This window comes from Neolamprologus multifasciatus, chromosome 16, assembly GCF_963576455.1.
Source record: "Neolamprologus multifasciatus chromosome 16, fNeoMul1.2, whole genome shotgun sequence".
In the NCBI taxonomy this organism is placed as follows: Eukaryota; Metazoa; Chordata; class Actinopteri; order Cichliformes; family Cichlidae; genus Neolamprologus; species Neolamprologus multifasciatus.
The window spans coordinates 18486618-18511572 of record NC_140454.1 but is presented as its reverse complement, the minus strand read 5'-3'; the positions used below and the strand labels follow the sequence as shown (position 1 = coordinate 18511572).

Genomic DNA, 24955 nt, shown 5'->3' with positions numbered 1-24955 from the left:
GGGATGAAGTTCTGTGGTTTGTGTTTTTTAAAAAGGTAAGTGTTCTTGTACTCTGATATTTATGTTTATTAGGGGGAAACTCTTCCTTCACATTTTCATAAGCTGTCCAATGGTCCGATTCTGGCTCCCAGGCCTTATGTTTGACACCCCTGGTTTAGATCTTATACCACAGATTCGAACATATTGTTTTCTTTAATAACAGAAATTGGAGCTCCCACAGCACACCTTGGTAAGCATAGAAACACATATGACGCAATAGTGATATCCACTATTTTTTAAGGCTAGTATCTATGTTTTAAGTTGCTGAAAAAACACACACACACAAGCAACAGAGAACCCAAGGACAAGGACTTCTTTGCTAGGTGCTCCTGTTAATCTGCACAGCAACACAAATATCAAATCATCCAATCGCACAGCAGTGACTTAGTACATTTAGACATATAGACATGATCAAGTTGACCTGCTGAGGTTCAACCAGAGCAACAGAATGTCGAGGAAGGGTGATTTAAGTGACTTTGAATATGTATGACAGGCTGGTCTGGCAACTTCAGAAAGTGCTGATCTATTGGGATTTACCCAAATGACAGAGAATGGTTTGAAAGATGAAAATGTCCAGTGACTGTCTTGTTGCCAGACGAGAGAGAGACCAGATTACTTCAAGCTGACAGGAAAGCAACAGTAACTTAAATAACAACAGCCAATGTATGCAGGGGAGCATCTCTGAACACACAACACATCAAAGGCTGCATCAGCAGAAGACCACACCTTGTAGGACTCCTGACAGGATCTTGAGACTGCAATTCACATGTGTAACCAGAGTTCAATGATGGAAGATTAAAAAGCTGCCACTTGGTCTGATGGGTTTCAATTTCTGGTGCAACATTCAGATAGTAGGGTCAGAATTTCACAGAAATAACACAGATACACGGCTTCATTTTATCTTGCATCACAGGTTTAGGGTGGTGGTGGTGTAATGATGTGTGAGATACTTTCTTGGCACACTTTGGACACCTTAGTATCAGCTGAGCATTTTTAAAATGCCACAGCCTACCTGAGTATTTTTGCCAACCACGTACATCCCTGTATGACCCATAATGCACCCATCTTCTGATGGTTGCTTGCAGCAGGATGTGTCATGACAATTATTTTACTGTATTTACAGTAGACGACAATCTAATAGAGCATCTTTGGGATGTGGTCCAACAGAAGATTCACATCCTGGATGTGTGTCCAACAAATCTGCAGGGCCTGTGAGATGCTGTCATGTAACTATAAAACAAAATCTGTGAGGCACCTTGTTGAGTCTATGAAATGAAGAATTAGGATGTTTGTGAAGACAAAAGGGGTTCCAAGTGAGTGCAAATATCACTCTTTAGAGTAAAAAAAAAATCAAATAAATAAATTACTGTATTTGACTTTTCTTTGGGCCACTTTTTTGTTATAAAACAACACAAATTAAGTAGAAAGCACCCATTAATTCACTTTGATGTAATTAGCTTTGTACCAATACTTAACAATGGGCTGGCTGACGAATGAATGGCTGTCCAGCGGTCATCTCCCACGGGACGCATTTCAATCAATAACACAGCAGCCAGCTCCTGAAGGCGCCACAGCAATTTATTCTCTCGGTAGGCTCTATTGCACGGCCATTAACACACACCAACACTCATTAACATTTATTTAATGTTATTTCATTTATTTACTGGATCTGAACACTTGTTGTTGCTGCCATTTTTCTCTACCAACAGTAAGTTCGTACAGCAGAGAACACCAGTCAGTAAATCTATTAAATATAGAGCAGGTTTTACTTCTATAGCTATACAGAGGCACACTACAACAGACCAGCAATCATCTTTTCTATTCCAAGTCAAACTGATAAAGAGTGATGGATGAGTGGAAGTAGGACAAAATAAATACTAATAAGAAATAAAAACATGGCCTGTCTTTCTGTCCATATGTCACAGTGGACAAAATGTATGGAAAAACTAGACATTCAAACCACTGACTGCACTGACACTGTGTGTAAAAAGATACAAAGAAAATAGTTTGTAATATTCTTCCACTTTTCATCACATACTTTGGGACATTTAAAATAAAAACATAAAAACAACCACACTTCCGCTCGATTCTTTTACAGTTTGCTCGCGAGTATAAATAGAGGTGAAAAATAAAGCTGATGTTTTTTCGGGTTACTGCGCAGTTGAGTCTACTTTGCCATGTGCATGATTACAAAAATATACCCGGGCAATCGCAGACTGGGCATCAGCTGATGTATGTGACACTGTGGGTGCAGCGACTGCTGGCAGCGCCGTTGTTTATTTGATGGAGACCTTGATGTACTGTAGTGCGCTGTGGGCTGCGTCGTTGTGGGCGTTGCTACAGGAAATGCCTGTGCCGTGGCACACGGTGACAGGGGTGGTGGACAGCTCTGCCAGGCACTGATACTGCCCATTCACTGTGAGCTCATCTGCAAAACAGTTGAATAGTTAACATCTTGCAACACATATTTTACAGCCACAAGCTGTGGATAATGGTTTCCATTATACCACAGAATTTAATGTAACTCTTCCCCCTTTGGACTCCTACTGGGAGTAACCCTTGTTTCTCTTTGTCTGAACGTAGGAACTCTACTTGAGCACTAAAAGCACTACAACAGGCCTGGTTCACCCATTCACACACATTTATACAAGCACTTTTTTCACATCTTAGTGCATTCTAACATATACATGCTAACAAATGCATTGGAGAGCAACCTGGGCTTCAGTACCTTGCTAAAGCATACTTTGGCATGCAGGCTGGATCGAACTACCAACCTTCAGATTACTAGATGACCTGTTTTATGACTCTACGGGCATTTTACCAGGTAGGTTCTGTCAAAATTAGCAATCTTGGTAGACACAGAGGATGTGTGAACTATTTTTGGCCTTTAGTTTACTTTCTTGTTCTCTATGCTCCTATTTCCTCTTCTCTTTCCCCCTCACCCCCCACCCTGTCATGACAGATAGCAGCCACTCCCTGAGCATGCTTCTGCAGGACGTCTCTTCCTGTTAAAAGGGAGTTCTTCCTCAGCACTGTCGCCAAATGTTTCCTCACAGGAGACTGATAATTCATTCATTACTGTTTGAAAATACAACCCAGTGTAAGGTTCATATATTAAATTATATGATGATAATAATAATTAATGATAATATTCATCATGATTATTGTTGTTATTATTTTAAAATTGTTTTACTAAAAAATGAAACAAAAAAAAAAAACACAGTAAAGCACTTTAAAAAAAATAAGATGCCAGATTACAGTTATTTAATCGCAATTGTGAACAGGTAAAAACTAGCAAAAACTAAAAATTAAAACAAATCATCTTACGTGGACTTAAATGTCCTTTGTTCCCCTTTTGTTAAAACAGAGAAAAATCCACGACAGACAAATACGGAAAAGGAAATGGTTGCCTTATATTTATATAGTGTACAAATTCAAAAAGAAATTTCTCTTAAAAATTTAGATTTGCAAATGTGAACAAATCAACTTGTTAGAGATATTCATCTCCACTTGAAAAAAACAACCCCACAAAACAAGAAAACTGCACCAAACACCACAATAATAAACAGCATGTCCAAATTAATACGTCTTCTCATCAGATATTGATGCTTCTTTCCTATGTGACCAAAAATAGGAGACAGATGTTTTTTTTAACTAGTTAAGCACAAAAATAAAAAATCAAATGTTTCTATGTTTGAGTCACAGTAACTTTGACAGTAACATCTGCAGTAATATTCACATCTCTAATGACATCTAACAAGCGTTCGCTTTTTTTGATACAAAGACTGTTTACACACAGTTTGTAATTGCAGAGAAATACATTTATTTTGATCATTTCATTTTCGAGCAGAAAGCTCACCCTTCTTGTTATACCTTTAGATGAACAGAGAGTTTTTTTAATTAACTACATATTCTTTAAATAATGTTCCCTTATATAAAAAATAGGATAATTATTTTAAAATTATTATAGCTCTATTACATAGGAAAAAACTGTCTTTTTTCTGTTGTCTTTTATTTAACATTAGGGACGTTTGTGGTAATAAATTTCTTAATAAACTAAACAGGTCACTTAAGAAATATTAAGTTAAATTTGAAAACGGTTTAAAAAAAAATATCCCCATTCCAAAATGTCATGTGACAATTTGGAATGGGGATGGGCTTAGGAGTGATGATGTCACAAGGATCTTTGATCCTTTGAAGTTTTTCCTTAAGTAGGGGTGAGAAACAGCAATTTTTAGTTCGTTTGTTTGCAGCCTTCAAACGTTCACTACAGAAACATTCGGAAACCTCTCAGAGTCATCGGATACAAACGCCAACATGTATCCAAGATTACGGCAACCAAAACAAAAAGATTACGCCGCCTCTCCTTCCACGCATGGCCGGCCAATTTCTCCAAATGGCCTCTTATCCATCCAAAGGGCATTACAGGAGAGTAGGAATGAAAACAATCATCTCCAGAACAAAGTTCAACAAATTGAAAAAGAAAAACTTCACCTGGAGAAGAAGTGCTTACAAATGGAAGCACAAAATAAATACCTGGAAGAAACACTACAGCGCCAGCCCGACATCAACATTATTAATGAGGGCTGGGGGATCAAGTTTGCTCAAGCCAGAGAGCAGATTGTATTCCTCATCAAAGAAAACAAGAAAAAGAGCGCTGAAGTTAAAGAAATGTCCGAGCAGCTTCAAGGCAGGAAAGCGACGATTGATAAGATAGAGTGGGATCTCCAATGCATGGACCAAAAGAATCAGCTGCTCCAAAGAAAGCTTGATGAAGCTGAAGAAAAAAATAAAGAAATCCTCCAACAGAAGGAAGAACAGGACACAAAGCAAAAAGACCTGCAGCGCGAACTCCAAGGCATGCAGGAAAAGTACAGAATGGTGAAGGTAAGGTTGGATCAAACACTGCGCCAAAATGAAGACCTCCTTCAAGAGAAAGAGCAACAGCAGGAAAGACTGACAGAAGAAAAGTGCATTATCAAGGACTTTGAGAGTAAAAATCAAAAAATGCAAGAATTCTGTAATGAACTGAAGGTCAAAACAAGTGAGCTGGAGGGAGAAAAGGAAACACTGGAAAAACGATGCTCACATATGCAGAAAAGGATCGATCACATGGCAAAAAACAACTCAGAGCTCATTAAGGGGATATTGTTGGAATTCAACAACTTGAAGCGGGAAAACACAGAAATGCAGGCCCAAAAACAACAACAAGACAAAACGCATGAAGACCTGCAGTGTACGCTCCGCGACATCCAGAAAAGAAATGAGCAGCTAGAAGGCATGCACAAAGAAGATCAACTGAGAAATGCAGACCTGCAGAAGGCAAAGCTAACACAGGAGGCAACATCCAAAGACCTCAAAGAAAAGCTTGAAGAAAAACAAGCAACATTAGAACAGGTGGAACAGACATGCAAGAAACTTGAGAAGCAAAACACAGAAACCATCGATGAGTTGAGAACCCTCATCCTGGAGAAAAAGGCGCTCGTGGAAAAGTCCATGAAAAAGAAGAAAAGATTCTTCAGCTTGTTCAAGAAGAGGGACAATACTGCTTCTTCAACTGATGTAGCCTCGTCTTGCTCCACCTCTGTTCACCCCCCCAACCAGTCCTGGCAGTTGACTGCCCCCTCCTGAGCCTGGTTCTGCCGGAGGTTTCTGCCCGTTTAAAGGCAGTTTTTCCTCCCCACTGTCGCCTAGTGCTTGCTCAGAGGGGATTGTTGGGGTTTTCTCTCCTCTACCTCGTTTCTTTATTTACTTGTTAACTTTTTGCTCTTACTTCATTTAACCTCGTTTCTTTATTTACTTGTTAACTTTTTGCTCTTACTTCATTTAACCTTGTTTCTTTATTTACTTGTTAATTTTTTTGCTCTTACTTCGTTTTACCTTGTTTCCTTATTTACTTGTTAACTTTTTGCTCTTACTTCATTTAACCTCGTTTCTTTATTTACTTGTTAACTTTTTGCTCTTACTTCATTTAACCTTGTTTCTTTATTTACTTGTTTGTTTAACTTTTTGTTCAACTTATCGAACAAAATAAAACAGTTGAATTTATCCTTTGAGTTTTGTTCATCTAATCTTTACAGAATTTCTCCAAAACACTTTCAAACATTCAGATCTATCTTTCATTTTCTTCTTGAAGCCTCATGAACGGTGAACTAAAAACTCTGGAACATGGTTTGAAACACTGAAATTGTTTCAGCTGAAACTGGCAAAGTCATACGTGTGTGTGTGAGTGTCACAGGTGACACGGTGTCATTAGTCCGGTCATCATGTTTAGGCTCATTCACGCCAAAATTATTTAGGCTAAATCTTTAAAACGGTGTCATTGCACACAAAATTCATTTCAATCACACAAATGCAGAAATAATTATTTGCAGTATCTTATCTGATTTATTATGAGAATGTCATGCCTGATCATTTGCACCCACAACATCAAAAATGGGGGCAAAAGGGAGGAGATCACGTTTAATTGATTATAACACGAGGTCAGAAATATAAGTGCTGACATGAGTAGTGTCCACAGAAACCTCTGAATCTCAGCTAAAAGCTCATGTAAACCAGTTCAAACACCAAACAAAGCAAAGACACCAGACAGTTAAAAGAGCAGTTACGTCACCATGAATCTGTGGACAGGTAATATCCATATTTTGATTTATGATTTTCTGGAGTTAAATGTGAACCGGAGCATATTTTCAAAGGTGTTATATGATATAAAATACTTTTAAATAAATTAGGTGAGGGAAATAAAAAATCAAATTTTTCTATGTTTGAGTCACAGCAACTTTGACAGTAACATCTGCAGTAATATTCACAGCTCTAATAGAGATGGACAGATCCGATATTACGTATCGGTATCGGTCCGATACTGACGTAAATTACTGGATCGGATATCGGAGAGAAATAAAAAATGTAATCCGATCCATTAAATATCAAAAAAGCACCTCACAAAACTTGCGACACGGCGTAACTCTTCTCATAACCGTAGCATGTCGGAGCAGTATGCGTCACGTGATAGAGCGGCTGTGTGTATTTGTAGCCTTGCTACCAATCCGGCATTTCATCTCCGAGGAAGTGATCCCAGAGAGAAGTAAAGCAAGTGTGTAAGTTCATCTCTGAATGTTTGTAAATCATTCCCGCGTTAAGCTTAACAACCGATATATGGAGTGACTGCCTCTTCTCTCCCCCTCCCTCTCCTGCTGCTACTTCAATCATGAAACTGATCAGAGATCAGCTGATCGGCTTTTCTGTCGCGAGTCCGTCTCTCTTGTTTGTTTATCTCCCACTTTGCACCAGAAAGAGGAAACCAGCGGCTGAACAACAGCAGCACGTTTATGCTTGATAATCTGTTGTTAGAATTTATTTAATATTACTTTTTACACCAGGATCCTTTTTCTACGCAGCTGACAGCTGGTAACTGTGCAGGGGCGGATCTAGCAAAGTTTAGCCAGGGGGGCCGATAGGGCATTCACAGGGAGAAGGGGGCACAAAGACATACTTTTCTTTCTTATTCTCATTTAAAATGTCTAGCTTTTATTAAATAATTATCTGAATCTTACACCCAAAGTTTTAATCTGATGTAAAATGAATAGAAGTCCATTACTGTATATAACTATTAAGTCTAATATACCCTAGTAAGCTATACTACTTTTTCCTTTGGGAAGATACCATCTGTGCAGTCTGCAGTTCTGTTGAAGAAAGATGTTGAATCTATTTAATTATTCTTGAAAAATAATTTATTTCTGGGCATTTTTTTTTCACACTGCATCAAATTAAAGTTGATTACGTCGATTAAGCATCATGAGGTGGAGGGTGGGGGGTGGTTCCCTATTTTTTTTTTTTGCTGGGAGTTTTAGAGCCCTGTTAGTTAGGTTGCTTACTCTTTAAAATACCAGAATAGGGAGGATGGAGTAGATTTAAGTTTATTAGATTGATCAGTGTTGCTGAACTATGAAATATTTTGGGTGCAGTGCATTTTTTTCATACAGGTATAACAGAATAGCTTTAGTGTTTTTTTTGTTTTTTTTAACTTGAGTTTGAACTTATACAAGAAGCAGCAAGATATTATAAAAAAAACAGTTTTATTTATTAAAAAACAAACTATATCGGATTCATATCGGTATCGGCCGATATCCAAATTTATGACATTGGCATCGGTATCGGACATAAAAAAGTGGTGTCGTGCCATTTCACATCTCTAATGACATCTCACAAGCGTTCGCTTTTTTTTTGATACAAAGACTGTTTACACACAGTTTGTAATTGCAGAGAAATACATTTATTTTGATCATTTCATTTTCGAGCAGAAAGCTCACCCTTCTTGTTATACCTTTAGATGAACAGAGAGTTTTTTTTAATTAACTACATATTCTTTAAATAATGTTCCCTTATATAAAAAATAGGATAATTATTTTAAAATTATTATAGCTCTATTACATAGGAAAAAACTGTCTTTTTTCTGTTGTCTTTTATTTAACATTAGGGACGTTTGTGGTAATAAATTTCTTAATAAACTAAACAGGTCACTTAAGAAATATTAAGTTAAATTTGAAAACGGTTTAAAAAAAAATATCCCCATTCCAAAATGTCATGTGACAATTTGGAATGGGGATGGGCTTAGGAGTGATGATGTCACAAGGATCTTTGATCCTTTGAAGTTTTTCCTTAAGTAGGGGTGAGAAACAGCAATTTTTAGTTCGTTTGTTTGCAGCCTTCAAACGTTCACTACAGAAACATTCGGAAACCTCTCAGAGTCATCGGATACAAACGCCAACATGTATCCAAGATTACGGCAACCAAAACAAAAAGATTACGCCGCCTCTCCTTCCACGCGTGGCCGGCCAATTTCTCCAAATGGCCTCTTATCCATCCAAAGGGCATTACAGGAGAGTAGGAATGAAAACAATCATCTCCAGAACAAAGTTCAACAAATTGAAAAAGAAAAACTTCACCTGGAGAAGAAGTGCTTACAAATGGAAGCACAAAATAAACACCTGGAAGAAACACTACAGCGCCAGCCCGACATCAACATTATTAATGAGGGCTGGGGGATCAAGTTTGCTCAAGCCAGAGAGCAGATTGTATTCCTCATCAAAGAAAACAAGAAAAAGAGCGCTGAAGTTAAAGAAATGTCCGAGCAGCTTCAAGGCAGGAAAGCGACGATTGATAAGATAGAGTGGGATCTCCAATGCATGGACCAAAAGAATCAGCTGCTCCAAAGAAAGCTTGATGAAGCTGAAGAAAAAAATAAAGAAATCCTCCAACAGAAGGAAGAACAGGACACAAAGCAAAAAGACCTGCAGCGCGAACTCCAAGGCATGCAGGAAAAGTACAGAATGGTGAAGGTAAGGTTGGATCAAACACTGCGCCAAAATGAAGACCTCCTTCAAGAGAAAGAGCAACAGCAGGAAAGACTGACAGAAGAAAAGTGCATTATCAAGGACTTTGAGAGTAAAAATCAAAAAATGCAAGAATTCTGTAATGAACTGAAGGTCAAAACAAGTGAGCTGGAGGGAGAAAAGGAAACACTGGAAAAACGATGCTCACATATGCAGAAAAGGATCGATCACATGGCAAAAAACAACTCAGAGCTCATTAAGGGGATATTGTTGGAATTCAACAACTTGAAGCGGGAAAACACAGAAATGCAGGCCCAAAAACAACAACAAGACAAAACGCATGAAGACCTGCAGTGTACGCTCCGCGACATCCAGAAAAGAAATGAGCAGCTAGAAGGCATGCACAAAGAAGATCAACTGAGAAATGCAGACCTGCAGAAGGCAAAGCTAACACAGGAGGCAACATCCAAAGACCTCAAAGAAAAGCTTGAAGAAAAACAAGCAACATTAGAACAGGTGGAACAGACATGCAAGAAACTTGAGAAGCAAAACACAGAAACCATCGATGAGTTGAGAACCCTCATCCTGGAGAAAAAGGCGCTCGTGGAAAAGTCCATGAAAAAGAAGAAAAGATTCTTCAGCTTGTTCAAGAAGAGGGACAATACTGCTTCTTCAACTGATGTAGCCTCGTCTTGCTCCACCTCTGTTCACCCCCCCAACCAGTCCTGGCAGTTGACTGCCCCCTCCTGAGCCTGGTTCTGCCGGAGGTTTCTGCCCGTTTAAAGGCAGTTTTTCCTCCCCACTGTCGCCTAGTGCTTGCTCAGAGGGGATTGTTGGGGTTTTCTCTCCTCTACCTTGTTTCCTTATTTACTTGTTAACTTTTTGCTCTTACTTCATTTAACCTCGTTTCTTTATTTACTTGTTAACTTTTTGCTCTTACTTCATTTAACCTTGTTTCTTTATTTACTTGTTAATTTTTTTGCTCTTACTTCGTTTTACCTTGTTTCCTTATTTACTTGTTAACTTTTTGCTCTTACTTCATTTAACCTCGTTTCTTTATTTACTTGTTAACTTTTTGCTCTTACTTCATTTAACCTTGTTTCTTTATTTACTTGTTTGTTTAACTTTTTGTTCAACTTATCGAACAAAATAAAACAGTTGAATTTATCCTTTGAGTTTTGTTCATCTAATCTTTACAGAATTTCTCCAAAACACTTTCAAACATTCAGATCTGTCTTTCATTTTCTTCTTGAAGCCTCATGAACGGTGAACTAAAAACTCTGGAACATGGTTTGAAACACTGAAATTGTTTCAGCTGAAACTGGCAAAGTCATACGTGTGTGTGTGTGAGTGTCACAGGTGACACGGTGTCATTAGTCCGGTCATCATGTTTAGGCTCATTCACGCCAAAATTATTTAGGCTAAATCTTTAAAACGGTGTCATTGCACACAAAATTCATTTCAATCACACAAATGCAGAAATAATTATTTGCAGTATCTTATCTGATTTATTATGAGAATGTCATGCCTGATCATTTGCACCCACAACATCAAAAATGGGGGCAAAAGGGAGGAGATCACGTTTAATTGATTATAACACGAGGTCAGAAATATAAGTGCTGACATGAGTAGTGTCCACAGAAACCTCTGAATCTCAGCTAAAAGCTCATGTAAACCAGTTCAAACACCAAACAAAGCAAAGACACCAGACAGTTAAAAGAGCAGTTAGAAATAAAAAATCCATTTTTTTTTATGTTTGAGTCACAGTAACTTTGACAGTAACATCTGCAGTAATATTCACATCTCTAATGACATCTCACAAACGTTCGCTTTATTTTGATACCAAGATTGTTTACACAGAGTTTGTAATTGCAGAGAAATACATTTATTTTGGTCATTTCATTTTCAAGCAGAAGGCTCAGAAAACCCCTGAAGGCCAAATAGGTTAAAGTTAATTCCCAATAAAACTAACTGTGAGATGTTTGACTACATTGCTGTCTGTATTATTGTTAAAGTCATAAATGATCACCTTTAAAGTGTTTGTGCTAATAACATCATGTACAGTAAGACAGGCATGGAGAACAGCACTGACCGGGAGAGGCTTTGAACAGATGACATACTCAGTTCAATTTAACATATAAGACTTTAAGAATGCACAAGCACCTAAGTAAAATCTATTTTTTTAGTCTATCATCTGTGATATGATTATGTGAAATTATAATGTATTGTTCATCTCCCTTAAATAAACAGGCAGCCTTAATGTGTGAAATATTAATTCATTAAAACAGTCAAATTTGTCTGTTGTCTCAGTGGCTGATAGTGCCCCACAGGCCTCAATGTGAGCTTGAAGCCATTTATATTTTTTAAGTTGTTTAATGTGTAGGTGCTCAAGATTTTGAATGAAAGCCTCGGAACTTTGGTAGCACAAAAAAGTGGCTATTCTTTGTGCCCGTATGGATCAGTCCCTCTTATTACCATTATTTCCTTAAGCCATAAGTTGTCTAGTTAAGTATCAGACTAACGTTTAAAGCTTTTACTTGAGTGAAGTAATTCACATTACTGCTACTGCTAAGTAATGTTAGCTACGTTTACAGCATATTCCATAAATCACCACGCCATAACTAACTACTATACAAGCGCTGCCGTACTCCATCACACTCAGTGCATTTCAATCATTTCTCCAGTACGTTTGATAGCTAGCAAAATAATAATAATAGTTTTAAAAATTAGCACATGTTATGTACACATACTCGAAAATTATTTACTAGGACTCACATTGGTGTAACTTTGTGCTGAACATTTGTGTGGTCAAGATCTCTGTCTAAATAAATAAATAAATCTGGGCAAATTTCCAGATGATTAAACATGCAACTATTTTTCTGGTAATAACTGAAGTGAGTAAAGAAATCAACCGCCTTATTTATGCAAGATAATTCATAATTTTATCGGTTATGTCTGATTATTGGGGGCGGGGGTCCATAACCCCCCTGGAAATTACGCCCCTGAGGACTCACCTGTCATGTGACTCAAGAGTCCAAAGTCCGCCAGTGTCGTTTTCTATCAAATACTCGTTAAAACAGCAAGTTAGTGCACTCATCCCCGACTGTTCGGGGGAGGGGCGATGTCACACAGTGGTGCATGGCAGCCCAGGTGGAGAAATTTTGCTTTTACACTTATTTCTCTATCTCATAAGAAAACTATTCGGTCAGATAGTTATTTGCAGTGAATGAAATACGGCTTCAAGCATGTTTCAAACCTTGAAAAGACAATACTAAAATTCAAGAACTTTCACGGATTTCAAGCACCCGTACGAACTCTGGGAAGAGCAGATAATTCAAGTCTTATTGACACCAGCCTCACTGTTCAGTCACCTATTCTCTTTCTGTTTCACTCTTTTCTTCTGTCTCACACTAACTGTGAATAGTTGGCATAAGAAAGGTTTGCTTAAAAGGGACTGTTGTTTTTTCCATTTCAATATAAACTGCCTTGAGTTGACTATTGTTGTGATCTGCCACTGCATAAAGATAATAGGGCAGTACATGAAGCAGGACAAAGCTCCAACCATCTCAAACTGGTTTCTTGAGCATGACAACGAGGTCACTGTACTCAAATGAACTCCACAGGCACCAGATCTGAATTAAATAGAGTGTCTTTGACTGTGGTGGAACAGGAAATTCACATCATGGGTGTGCAGCCAACAAATCTGCAGCAACTGTGTGACCCTGTCACGCCAGCATTGACCAAAATCTTAGATGAATGTTTGAAGCACCCTGTTGGATGTATGCCATGAAGAATTATGGCAATTGTGAAGGCAAAAGGCATCCGATCCGATCCCAGGTGTAACGTAATGTATGGAAAATGTCTTTCGCCAACCTCACATCTGGGTTTTTTTGTTGTTGTTTTTTCTAACACCCTCACAAATGCCCCACTACTATGAAGATTTCTCAGCATTAACCACTGGAGCGGTACATGGCCTCATTTGGGAAAGCACAACTGCATAGATGACCCAGTTTTATTATTTTAAAAAGGGATGAAAGTTGAGGATTTAATCAAGACGTTAAATGCGGTCTATGATTAGGGCGATGGGAGTTTTTCTTTGAATCTGATGTGAGTGAGGGAAGCTGGGAACCACATAATCTGAATGGAAGGCACCAGTATTGCTAACAGAAAAATACAAATGCAGTTTGTTTTCTTACCAATATCAAAGTATGTGACCTCAAAGCCTTGTTCTTTGGAAAGGTCCAACATCATCTGAATGTAGTCTGTGTTGGGAATGCTCAGTGGGTTTCTCCTCAGTAAAGATATCTTCTCTGCCATCGAGTTCCTTAGGTTTTCAAATCGCACACTTGGTTTAGGACCCTGAAAAGTAAAAACATCACAACACAAAAGAAATTGTCTGAAATGTTGAAGTTGCCTGTAGACGTCACACAAATGAGCCAAGAAAGATCCGACATACCCATGTGATTTCAGAACAGCCTGATAGACTCTGAAGTTTTGCCACAATTTTCTCTGCAGCCACTTTTTTTGCAGCTTTTTTTGAATTTCCTACACCTGTCGCAAAAACAAGACAGAAAGTTAGGACAAATGAGCAAAATTTTAGAAAATTTTCTTTACACGTGAAAAATAATCGCACCCTTCTCTGACAAGGACTCCAATCGACAAATAACCGTGAACTCTCTCTTATGCGGTGGACCAGCCTCTGTTAAAACTGTGTATTCAGGAAGATGCCATCCTCTTTGTAATGCTAACTCCTAATGTGAAAGATAAGAAAAGATCATGAGGGAAACACAGTTCATTTCATACATATGGAAGAAATGTTCTTGCATAAACACAGCCATGACTGGCACACCTGGAGTAACCCCACAGAGTTAGGATGATTGTTTGTCTCTGCTGCCACACCATTACTGTCAGACGTCCCAGGAACATTCCTGCTTGGAATTAAAGAGAAATCACACGAGTGTCGTAGTATTTAGTAGGCGCTACAAGTTACAAGCACAAGATTTAATCTAAGATTTCTCAGGCTGACTTCCCTCCTGCAGCATAAATACAGAGCTGTGCTAAAAGTCTTAAGTTAACCCTCATTTTTCTAGGAAAATAGTAAATTGGTACAACAAATGTACAACCAGGCATTGACATACAAAACGTACAAGGCAATAATAGAGTTCACATAATTCTAAGAAGCTTGACAGTCAATATTTGGTATGATCACCTTGAACGCATCTTTCTTCAGCACAGCCTAAACTCTTGTCAAGCTTTCTTGTCATTTCTATAAGTAGTCTTCAGGAATAGTAAAAGATTTCTGACAGATACTCAGACCTCTTTGGGTGTTGCTGCCAGATGTATTATTGTAATTGCTAAAAAAATTAAGCGGTTGCCAATCCGATGCCCATTCAGATGGTACTGCTGGGTGGATCAAAATCTGATAGTTGACAAGATCCCCAACACGACTGGCTGAAATGCAGCTCCAAGCTAGGGCTGTTCGATATAACGATATATATTGGATGACGATATAAAAACGTCTATCGTTTCATTTTACGCTATCGTTTGTTTCGTGGTGTCGCAAAATAAACTGTTTACGGCAATATTTTTTCATGGTTTTGATGGTCACTGTAGTGGCTATATTAATTTCTTAAAGTTCTCTCTTTCTCTTATATTTAATATAACCACACTACGGACGGACAAGCGCCTGTTTTTATGCCTTTTGGTTAGCAACAACGACGGTAACACCATCGCGTGTCCGCTTGTTTATGTTCCACATAAACCTTTCACAATAAAGCTCAAGATCCTGTTGAGACTTTTCAAAATAAACTGAATCACGTGAAAGAGCAGATTATTTACGGATGAGAAGTAAAAAAGAGCCGTCAGGTACTAAAAAATAAACCTTAGACTCAAACGTTAGAACAGGCTTTTCCCCGCAGCACGCCGTGTAATAAATACTCACAAAGAAAACGGTGGCCATTCCAACTTATGTCTAAAAATGTATAGTTTCATGCATCGGTTAAAACACTCGACTCCAGCTACATGACGTGCAGGTGGAAACACTTCCTGCAAGTCGAGCTGCCCGAGATTCACAGAATTTTCAGAAAATTTTACATTTTTGTGATTTATATCGTTATCGGACGATAGAATTCTTATATCGGGATATGAGATTTTGGTCATATGGCACAGCCCTACTCCAAGCCATGACAGAATCCCCACTGTATCTTTCTGATGGCTGTAGACACTCACCATGCCTCTGTCGTGGCCTTCTCTATACATAGTGATGACAATTTAAACCAAATATTGTTCATATGTTTGTTTGTTTTTTCCAACCTTAAGTTTCCTCAAATTTTATAATGACACAGAGATACTTAGAGTATCTCAGACTGCACACCAGTCTGAGATACTCTAAGTTTTTAGCAAATAGGTTTTTTGGAATCATCCAAAATTGGTCCTTTACTATGTTATCTGTTAAGTGTAGCCACAAAAATGCTTTATTTTTTGAGTTATGTAGCTTTTTATTGCTTGAATGATTCATAGGTCAGTGTTAGGTGGCTTAAAAAACAACAATCTTCTGAAAGTGATGACATACAAGGAACGAACTGAGTGAAAGAGCAGCCAATGTTTAAAAAAACAAATAATTCTGAATGACCTTCAGAAAGACTGAGGAACTATTGCTTAAAACCATCTTAAAAAATTCAGGAAAGTCTGACTCCTTGATAGTAATCTACAAGGAGTGTATAGTCATGGCTTTTCCACAACACTCTATAAACAATCCTTTCACAGATGCCACTATAACAAGATAATCAGCATTATTTCTATAATTCTAATTACTGTTTTGACTTTAGTGTTTAAACAAATGAAAATAGTAAAAGATTCCTGTCATATTCTTAAACATTTGTGTTTTATGCTATAACAGCCAGTGTGAAGTCTATAAAATGTCCAAAATGATTCAAAATGCAGACAGATTGAGTTGTTAAAGTTCCACAACACTGGCATGGTTTTGACTGAAAGTAATTTGGGATGCAATTAATTTTTTCATTGCTCATTAATCTAATTATAGCCTTGACGATTTACCCAGAAAATGAACATAAATTATCAGAGCGTTGCTGTTGCCAACTTTATTTGGCAGCACAAAGTCCGCTTGCTATTCAAAGAGGCAAATATTCATTATTTGCAAACCTCTAAGGAGTACAACTTTTATTTCCAACCAGTAATTTAAATAATTACACTCTACTTACATGACTCCAGCATCTATGTTCATAGCTTTTAGAGCAGCCTCTGCAGCCTGGTGTTTAGCAGCCTTTTTACTCGGACCTTGACCTGAAAAAAAAAGACCAATCAGTTGCCTGTGTGTGTTATACAATATCAAAACAGCAATAATAATAAACCTAACTGAAAGCCACAGTATCCTAATCAAATGTAAAGTGTGAGAGGCTAGTTGGAAGAACAAAAAGACTTCAACTTTAAAGCCTTTTCCCCCTAAAGCATAGGCTTGGTGACAGATGTTAAATACAGACACTAAGTCATATCTCATCACCTCAACATGAAGAGCATTCCAACTGCTTCTCACCCTTTTTCTCTGGACCGGCAATTTTCTATGCCTAAAGTGTGATATCTTTGTTAAAAAACAAGGGATACAGAGGGTAAATTTAAACACTTTGCTTCAGCAACAGAAGAGAAATTCAACAAAGTGACAAAGAACATGTTGCAGCCTGAGGCACTCTCTCTGAATTACCACGGTGCAATTTTCACCTCAAATAAAAGCCCTCATTCGGTGACAGCCAGCTATCAGCACAGCAGGGGTGACAGCGTAGCCTACCTGTGCCGCTTACGTCACCGACTGTCACGCTGAAGACAAAGCTGGGCTGGTGAGCCTCTCCTTCAGCCCTCTCCATCACGTACACAGGAAGGTTTCCGCTTTTCGTGCCATATTCATGCAGGATCTGTATCGGCGTTTTCCCCGAGTTGCTTTTCTGTGATTCGTTTGTATCCAAGCTGCACGTAGTGAACACAAGGACAGACAAATTATGAGCTATGACTGTAATAACGCACACGTTAAATTTGAATGACAGAATAACAAATGAAAACAGGATGACTGAGTGTGCACTTAAACTGCTTATAAAATGTAAGAAAAAAGTGAAAACGCCCATGTTTTCCCAGTTTTATCAGCCCTAGTGCCGAAAATGTAATTATATCTAATTTTTGTCTTAAAACAAACAACAAAAGGCTGCCAATACCCAAATGTTAATGAACAGAATTTTAGTGGCCAGAATAAGTCAATTTCTCTAAATAATGAACTAAACCTTTAATCAATGAAATAATGGTTTAATCAAAGAACTGTTTTGCAATTTCTTCACCTAACCATGGCAGCGACACAGATCATCTGAGACATTATCGACTGACAAGAACAGTCTTAGTTTGTAAATGACTGGTTCTTATATAGCGCTTTTCTACTCTGTCCGAGCACTCAAAGCGCTTTATACAGCTAATTCATTCACCCCATCACACCCATTCACACAAGCATTTCTAAGCTTAAGTCAAGTCAAGTCAAGTCATCTTTATTTATATAGCACATTTAAAAGACATCAAGTGTCGGCCAAAGTGCTGAACAGAGGGATAATATAATAAAAGAATTAAAATAGAAAGAAAACATTAAAAAAAAAAAAAAAGAAGAAGAAGAAAAAAAGAATTGTAAGACATGTGAAATCAAAGAGATCCGAAAGCCTTGGAAAATAAGTAGGTCTTGAGATTCGATTTAAAGACTTCCAAGGATGAAAAGAATTTTATGAAGGGGGGAAGACTACTCCAGAGTCTCGGTGCGGCAATGGAGAAAGCCCTGTCACCTCTAGATTTGAGCTGGGAGCGTGGAACCCAGATAAAACCATCTGACTGGAGGAGCGCAGAGATCGAGTGGGTAAGTGCAGGCTAAGAAGATCTGAAATGTAACCTGGAGCCAAACCATGGAGGGCTTTAAAAACAAACAACAAACAAGCTTAAGTGCTAAGTATCGAACATTCATACACATTCACACTCCGATGGATGCATGGGGTTAGTATCTTGCCCAAGGATATTTGGCATGCAGCCTGGGATTGAACCACCGACCTTCTGGTTAGTGACTGATCCGCTCTGCCACCTGAGCTACAGCCACCCCCAGGAAATGTACAGGAAATGTATTTAACAGTGAGGATGGTAAAGTAAATGGAGCAGTTACTTTCAGAGTAATGCAGTCTAGTGAGTCTATTAAAGTTTTAATTGCATCTATTATGTCTCAGACTACACTCTATTGTAATTCCTGTGACATGCCACTTCATTTGCCATATTAGAGCCCGACTGATATATCAGCCGGTATTAGCTATTTTCATACAGTGTATCAGAAAATAGCCATTTATTGGCTTTTACAAACAGCTAATACATGAAAATTTTAATAAATAAATAAAAGAGTAAAGAACAGACAGTAGAAACATCTTTCAACTATAGTATGAGTGTTGATGTTACAGAGTTTTGCAGCTTTCACCTTCACTTTGTTGTGTTGGCAACACAAAAACCCCAAATACAACAAACAGTGGAACCAAGCAGTCTTGAAGAGCAAAAACAAGTAATCCATGACTTGACGCAGAAAAAAAACTTCTATTAAAAGTGAATTGTCATATTATCCTATTAAGAACAATAAATAACAAATAAATACCACACTTAACAAATGTTAGAAAAATCTGTTCATTTCTTCAGTCTGAAAGAAAAAAAAACAAATATGTTGTCCAGTATATTGTTGTTGACTTTTTTAAAAATCTCCTAATATTGGCATCCTATATCAGTCAAGCTCGATCGGAGAAGACTCATAGACGTAGTGAAAGAGGACATACAGATGGTTGCTGTGGCAGGTGGCAAAAGATGAGCTGTGGAGACCCTTTAAGGGAGCAGCTAAAAGAAGATGATGATGATGATTCTGGCATGGATTGCTAAAAATTAAAATTAAAATTAAAATTACATTGAATTAAATTAAATTAAAAGCTCTCTTTTTCTCTGCTTGCACACACTATGTACAGCAGAGGTTTTCCCAATGTGCCACATGAATTAACAAAGCAGCTTTTCAGACTATATACATTTAAAACTGTGAGTGTCAGTCTCTTTGTTTGTAGACTGTAAGGAAGGTAGTGGGCCTATGGAGAGTCACATCATGGACGTGCAGCCAACAAACCGGCAGCAACTGACTGTGCGATGCTGTCATGTCAGTGTGGAGCAACAATCTCATTCACCACCTTGTTGAATGAGAGTATCATTCATCATCTCTTCCATCAGCATCATCGCCCCACGTTTTTAACCCTGGAAGTTGTACCTCTACCACCATCTTTGTTATGACTGAATTCTCCCATTGATTACAGCTCTAAGGTATTTGGCTACCACCTCTTTCTCTCTGATGATGATGTCTCCTTTTCATACAGAGCGGATAGCTGTGGTGAATCACTGCAGACATTTTTTTTATTATTTACCGCCATTTAATTTAAAAGATTAGTGAAAGAAGCAACACGTAAATACAACTTAAGACCAAATACTTGGCACGACTTCAGCTGTAGCTTCTAGCTAATATACCATAATATGCACCTTAATTTAACTACATTATTATTTGACATAAACTAGACATACAAGCGATTTGGTTGATTGTGGACCGTTACCTCTAATCACATCAATAAAACACTGACCTCGCATCCTCGCTTTTCACTGCTGGTGATTGAGACATGTTTGCAGCTCACGGTTCCTCACAGGTCTGATTACAGACTCTGTTCTGGCCAAAAAAACTTTTAAACACGACGATGAGATATTTTTCTGGACATAGCAATAATTCTGTGAACATTAAGTGGCCTGTCAACGTTAGCAACTCCTCACTGTACTTTCGCCGGGGAAACAATCGCCAGTTTAACATTATATCAACATCCGGATCAACGCGGGTCAAACGCACGTCAGAATGTGTGAGCTAAAGCGTTTACTGCCACCTACCGGTGAGTCGTACCTATTCATCTGGACGGGACAGTGTCCCCGTAAAACATGTTTTAGATCATTTTTTTAATAAAAAAAAAAATCAAGATTAAATTGTAAAAAAAAAAAAAAGTTGTATTACGTTATCTTTAAACATTTACAGTTACTATTTCTACTACTGCTACTAGTGTTACTACTACTACTACTTAATAATAATAATAATAATAACACTAATATAATAATAGCTGGCATTGACAAAAAGAACACAAAGAACAGCAAGGCTTGTTTAAACAGCAATATAAATCAAAACAACAGGAAAATAGGTATCATAGATTGAGAATGTAAATGATAACATTTTCTGCTGGTTAAAGCCTGGCTATAGAGTAGAGGTGGTTATGGTCTGTCCCCACAGTAAGAGTATGATGCAATTAAATCTAATGCAGTTGCAATGGTAGCACTGTAATTTCCCAGTTGCTGTTTTTTTGTTCTAGTTTTTCATTTGATGTTTATTTTATTGTTCGTTGATGATGTTCTGCATGAAAAAAGCCAGTTCAAAAGAACAATCCTGCTTTCCATGTGGGTACTCCAGAAGTCTGTTTGAACAGTGTTTAGTAGATGAATCATTAAATTAAATTTACTGGGGTAAATAACAAGTGGTTTGGGTGGATAAGGAAATGCATTCCAGACAACCTCATCCCATTTGTGAAACATGGCGGTGATGCTGTCATTGTTTGGGTGTGTTTTGCTGCATACGGGCCAGGACAGCTCACCATCACTGAAAGAGCAATGAATTACATGCTACGCCTCCAAATTCTAAAGGAAAATGTTGGGAAATTTGTCTGAAGTGAATCTCAACTGAAAGCAGGTTGTGCAAAGCAACGGCCCTAACCAATCAAGTGGTTCTACAAAAGGACGGTCATAGAGAAATTGAGTTATTATATTTAAACCAAGAGAAATCTCATGAAAGAGCCCAAAGTAAGGAAACATACCAAACACCCAAAGCTTCAAGACAACTGAGCTTAAAGCTTTAAGCTTAAGGTTGTGTAAGACTGATATGACCGTCTACTGTTTTCCTAATAATGTAGACTGATACAGTGGGGCAAAAAAGTATTTAGTCAGCCACCGATTGTGCAAGTTCCCCCACTTAAAATGATGACAGAGGTCAGTAATTTGCACCAGAGGTACACTTCAACTGTGAGAGACAGAATGTGAAAAAAAAATCCATGAATTCACATGGTAGGATTTGTAAAGAATTTATTCGTAAATCAGGGTGGAAAATAAGTATTTGGTCACCTCAAACAAGGAAAATCCCTGGCTCTCACAGACCCGTAACGTCTTCTGTAAGAAGCTTTTCTGTCCCCCACTCGTTACCTGTATGAATGGCACCTGTTTGACCTCATCATCTGTATAAAAGACACCTGTCCACAGCCTCAACCAGTCAGACTCCAAACTCCGCCATGGCCAAGACCAAAGAGCTTTCGAAGGACACCAGGAAAAGAATTGTAGACCTGCACCAGACTGGGAAGAGTGAATCTACAATAGGCAAGCAGCTTGGTGTGAAAAAATCAACTGTGGGAGCAATCATCAGAAAATGGAAGACATACAAGACCACTGATGATCTCCCTCGATCTGGGGCTCCACGCAAGATCTCATCCCGTGGGGTCAAAATGATCATGAGAACGGTGAGCAAAGATCCCAGAACCACACGGGGGGACCTGGTGAATGACCTGCAGAGAGCTGGGACCAAAGTAACAAAGGTCACCATCAGTAACACACTACAACGGCAGGGAATCAAATCCCGCAGTGCCAGACGTGTTCCGCTGCTGAAGCCAGTGCATGTCCAGGCCCGTCTGAAGTTTGCCAGAGAGCACATGGATGATACAGCAGAGGATTGGGAGAATGTCATGTGGTCAGATGAAACCAAAGTAGAACTTTTTGGTATAAACTCAACTCGTCGTGTTTGGAGGAAGAAGAATACTGAGTTGCATCCCAAGAACACCATACCTACTGTGAAGCATGGGGGTGGAAACATCATGCTATGGGGCTGTTTTTCTGCCAAGGGGACAGGACGACTGATCCGTGTTAAGGACAGAATGAATGGGGCCAAGTATCGTGAGATTTTGAGCCAAAACCTCCTTCCATCAGTGAGAACTTTGAAGATGAAACGAGGCTGGGTCTTCCAACATGACAATGATCCAAAACACACCGCCCGGGCAACAAAGGAGTGGCTCCGTAAGAAGCATTTGAAAGTCCTGGAGTGGCCTAGCCAGTCTCCAGACCTCAACCCCATAGAAAATCTGTGGCGGGAGTTGAAAGTCCGTGTTGCTCGGCGACAGCCCCAAAACATCTCTGCTCTTGAGAAGATCTGCATGGAGGAATGGGCCAAAATACCAGCTACTGTGTGTGCAAACCTGGTAAAGACCTATAGTAAACGTTTGACCTCTGTTATTGCCAACAAAGGTTATGTTACAAAGTATTGAGTTGTATTTTTGTTATTGACCAAATACTTATTTTCCACCCTGATTTACGAATAAATTCTTTACAAATCCTACCATGTGAATTCATGGATTTTTTTTTTTTTCACATTCTGTCTCTCACAGTTGAAGTGTACCTCTGGTGCAAATTACTGACCTCTGTCATCATTTTAAGTGGGGGAACTTGCACAATCGGTGGCTGACTAAATACTTTTTTGCCCCACTGTATTTGTTAGATCAATTTAGCTGGGTTCACTTTATTACCTTTTACAACTTGCAAATTCTAAAATAAATAAAGCACACAGTAAAATGCCACATTTGGAAAATCAGAACAAAGGCTAATTCCACAATTATTCATAATTTTGGAAATAATATTCATTGGTGTGTATTTCTTAGACCATATTTTTCTCATATATGTATTTAATGTAACTTTGTATGCATAGTGTATTGTGGTTTTATATAACTGAATGCTGTAAATCTTCATTGTGCGTTGTGGATGTGAAACACCAACGAGGGACAAGGGTTTGGAAATTAGGGTGCATTTTGATTCACCACTGAAACACATGAAATTGCCTGTAGAAGCCAAAGTTGGTCAGGCCACACTGTTAGCTATGGTTGAATTTCATTCGATCCTGACCTCAACTCACCAGCTTGCCTCTATAGATGTACTTCTTGCTGACTTACTAAAGCAGGCAGCTTTTTTAATGTCAGGGGGTTGGTAAGTAGTTAGGAACCAGATTAAACCCATTTGCTTTTGTATTTTAAGTCCTTTTATAACTTTTACCCTGCAGTACTTTAAACTGGCTGACCATTTCAATGAGCAGAGGACACACTATTTCAGTTATAGTCTACAACTTGCTTAAATTGCAGTCATTCAAACACTCTGTCCATTCAGAAAGAGCTCCAGTGTGGGCTGAAAAGTTATGCACAAAAAAGTTACATTTAATTTTACCATAAACTCATATAATACACACCTAACATCCTAAAGGCAGTGCAGGGCAGGGAGACTGATCTGGGTGTCTGTCAGTCGGACACAAGCAAATCAGAGAAGTAGTTCAAAGGACTTGTATGGAGTCGACCTGAAGGTGGAGACAGAAGTTCAAGTGCTGGGTTTCTGCAGCTCAGACATGGTCAATAACAACAGGAAAGTCAAATCAAACCGACAAAAAACCCACAGCCATGACTAGTACGAAAGTCATTCTTGGGTTTGTGTCATAGTTAATGTTTTGCCTTGTTTGTCTTTGTGCCCCTCCTTTCTGCTGTTCCCTGAGAATTTATTTTTGGAGGGGCAGACTTTGTTATATTTTGTTGTAATTCAGCCACCAAAGTTTTGACTTATCCTTTTACCCCCAAAAAACAATTTTAAAAAACTCACATAGCAGCTTTCTCAGTGTGTTCCCTGGCCACATCTCTGTAGAGTTGCACTGGCAGTCCCTGTCAGACCTAAACATCTACTATTACTTTCAGCATGTGAGCTGCTCAGCTCAAAGGAAATTACTGAATGCTAAGTAAGAATGTTCTCATGTTTTTGGCACTTTCAGTATATGGTTCAGTGTCTCCCGCTGCAGTCTGGTTCGATAAACAAGACTCAGAGCTAAAGTTGGTGTACTGATCACTCCATTAGTGAGTGAAAATTGTTTGCAATACACATAAATCTCTGTCATATGGATGCATTGTTGAAACCATTTGGAGACAAAACAAGCGAGTGAAGTCTGTCTAAACTGTGAAAGAGGAACTCTTATTTAGTAAATGTCTATGAGCTCTATGTTGCCATGGTAATGTTACCTGTAATGTTTTTCATAGCAAAAAACTTCTGCAAGAAGTCGAGCATTTGGAGGGAGAAGCAACAAACAATGCAGTAAAAGGAGAAGGCGGTTGATTGACAAGTGTGACTGGTTGTTACAGAGAAATATGGTTTCAACAGATTATCAGTATGTGGAAAATACTTGCGTGCTGAGGTGTTGTAGCGATAGCACGAGCGTTTAGGCAGCCTGTCAGAGCAGGTACAGGAACAGAGTGAGGCCTTTCGCTCTGAGTCACACATTCTGTAGGCGTAGCTTTGTCACATTTTACTTTTAATTGTTGCAATTTTTGTTGTAGAGATTTGGACTCCCGATTATTAGACAAAGTCAAACGAGGCTAAATGTCAAAAGGTTC

General features: G+C 38.5%; 3 protein-coding genes across 4 annotated transcripts; 2 read left to right on the top strand and 1 right to left on the bottom strand.

The window, feature by feature from the left end:
• Nucleotides 1-1669: 1669 nt before the first annotated feature.
• Nucleotides 1670-23895, bottom strand: prkra (protein kinase, interferon-inducible double stranded RNA dependent activator). 2 transcript variants are annotated; one of them, XM_085135069.1, is made up of 8 exons: nucleotides 23773-23895; nucleotides 17173-17348; nucleotides 16592-16673; nucleotides 14221-14299; nucleotides 14005-14122; nucleotides 13828-13922; nucleotides 13568-13730; nucleotides 1670-2467 (listed from the first exon to the last, which is right to left on the bottom strand). In XM_085135069.1, the coding sequence occupies exons 2-8, from the start codon at nucleotides 17246-17248 to the stop codon at nucleotides 2316-2318; spliced, it is 765 nt and encodes a 254-aa protein (XP_084991195.1). In that variant the 5' UTR covers nucleotides 17249-17348; nucleotides 23773-23895; the 3' UTR covers nucleotides 1670-2315. The 2 variants fall into 2 exon arrangements, with proteins under 2 accessions (XP_084991195.1, XP_084991194.1); XM_085135068.1 differs by lacking the exon at nucleotides 23773-23895 and adding an exon at nucleotides 20051-20289.
• LOC146500658 (uncharacterized) lies at nucleotides 4224-7968 on the top strand. Its single transcript, XM_085135067.1, has one exon. It carries the CDS (start codon nucleotides 4357-4359, stop codon nucleotides 5668-5670), a length of 1314 nt encoding a protein of 437 aa, XP_084991193.1. The 5' UTR covers nucleotides 4224-4356; the 3' UTR covers nucleotides 5671-7968.
• On the top strand, nucleotides 8677-10498 carry LOC146500657 (uncharacterized). Its single transcript, XM_085135066.1, has one exon. The coding sequence runs from the start codon at nucleotides 8808-8810 to the stop codon at nucleotides 10119-10121; it is 1314 nt and encodes a 437-aa protein (XP_084991192.1). The 5' UTR covers nucleotides 8677-8807; the 3' UTR covers nucleotides 10122-10498.
• Nucleotides 23896-24955: the final 1060 nt, after the last annotated feature.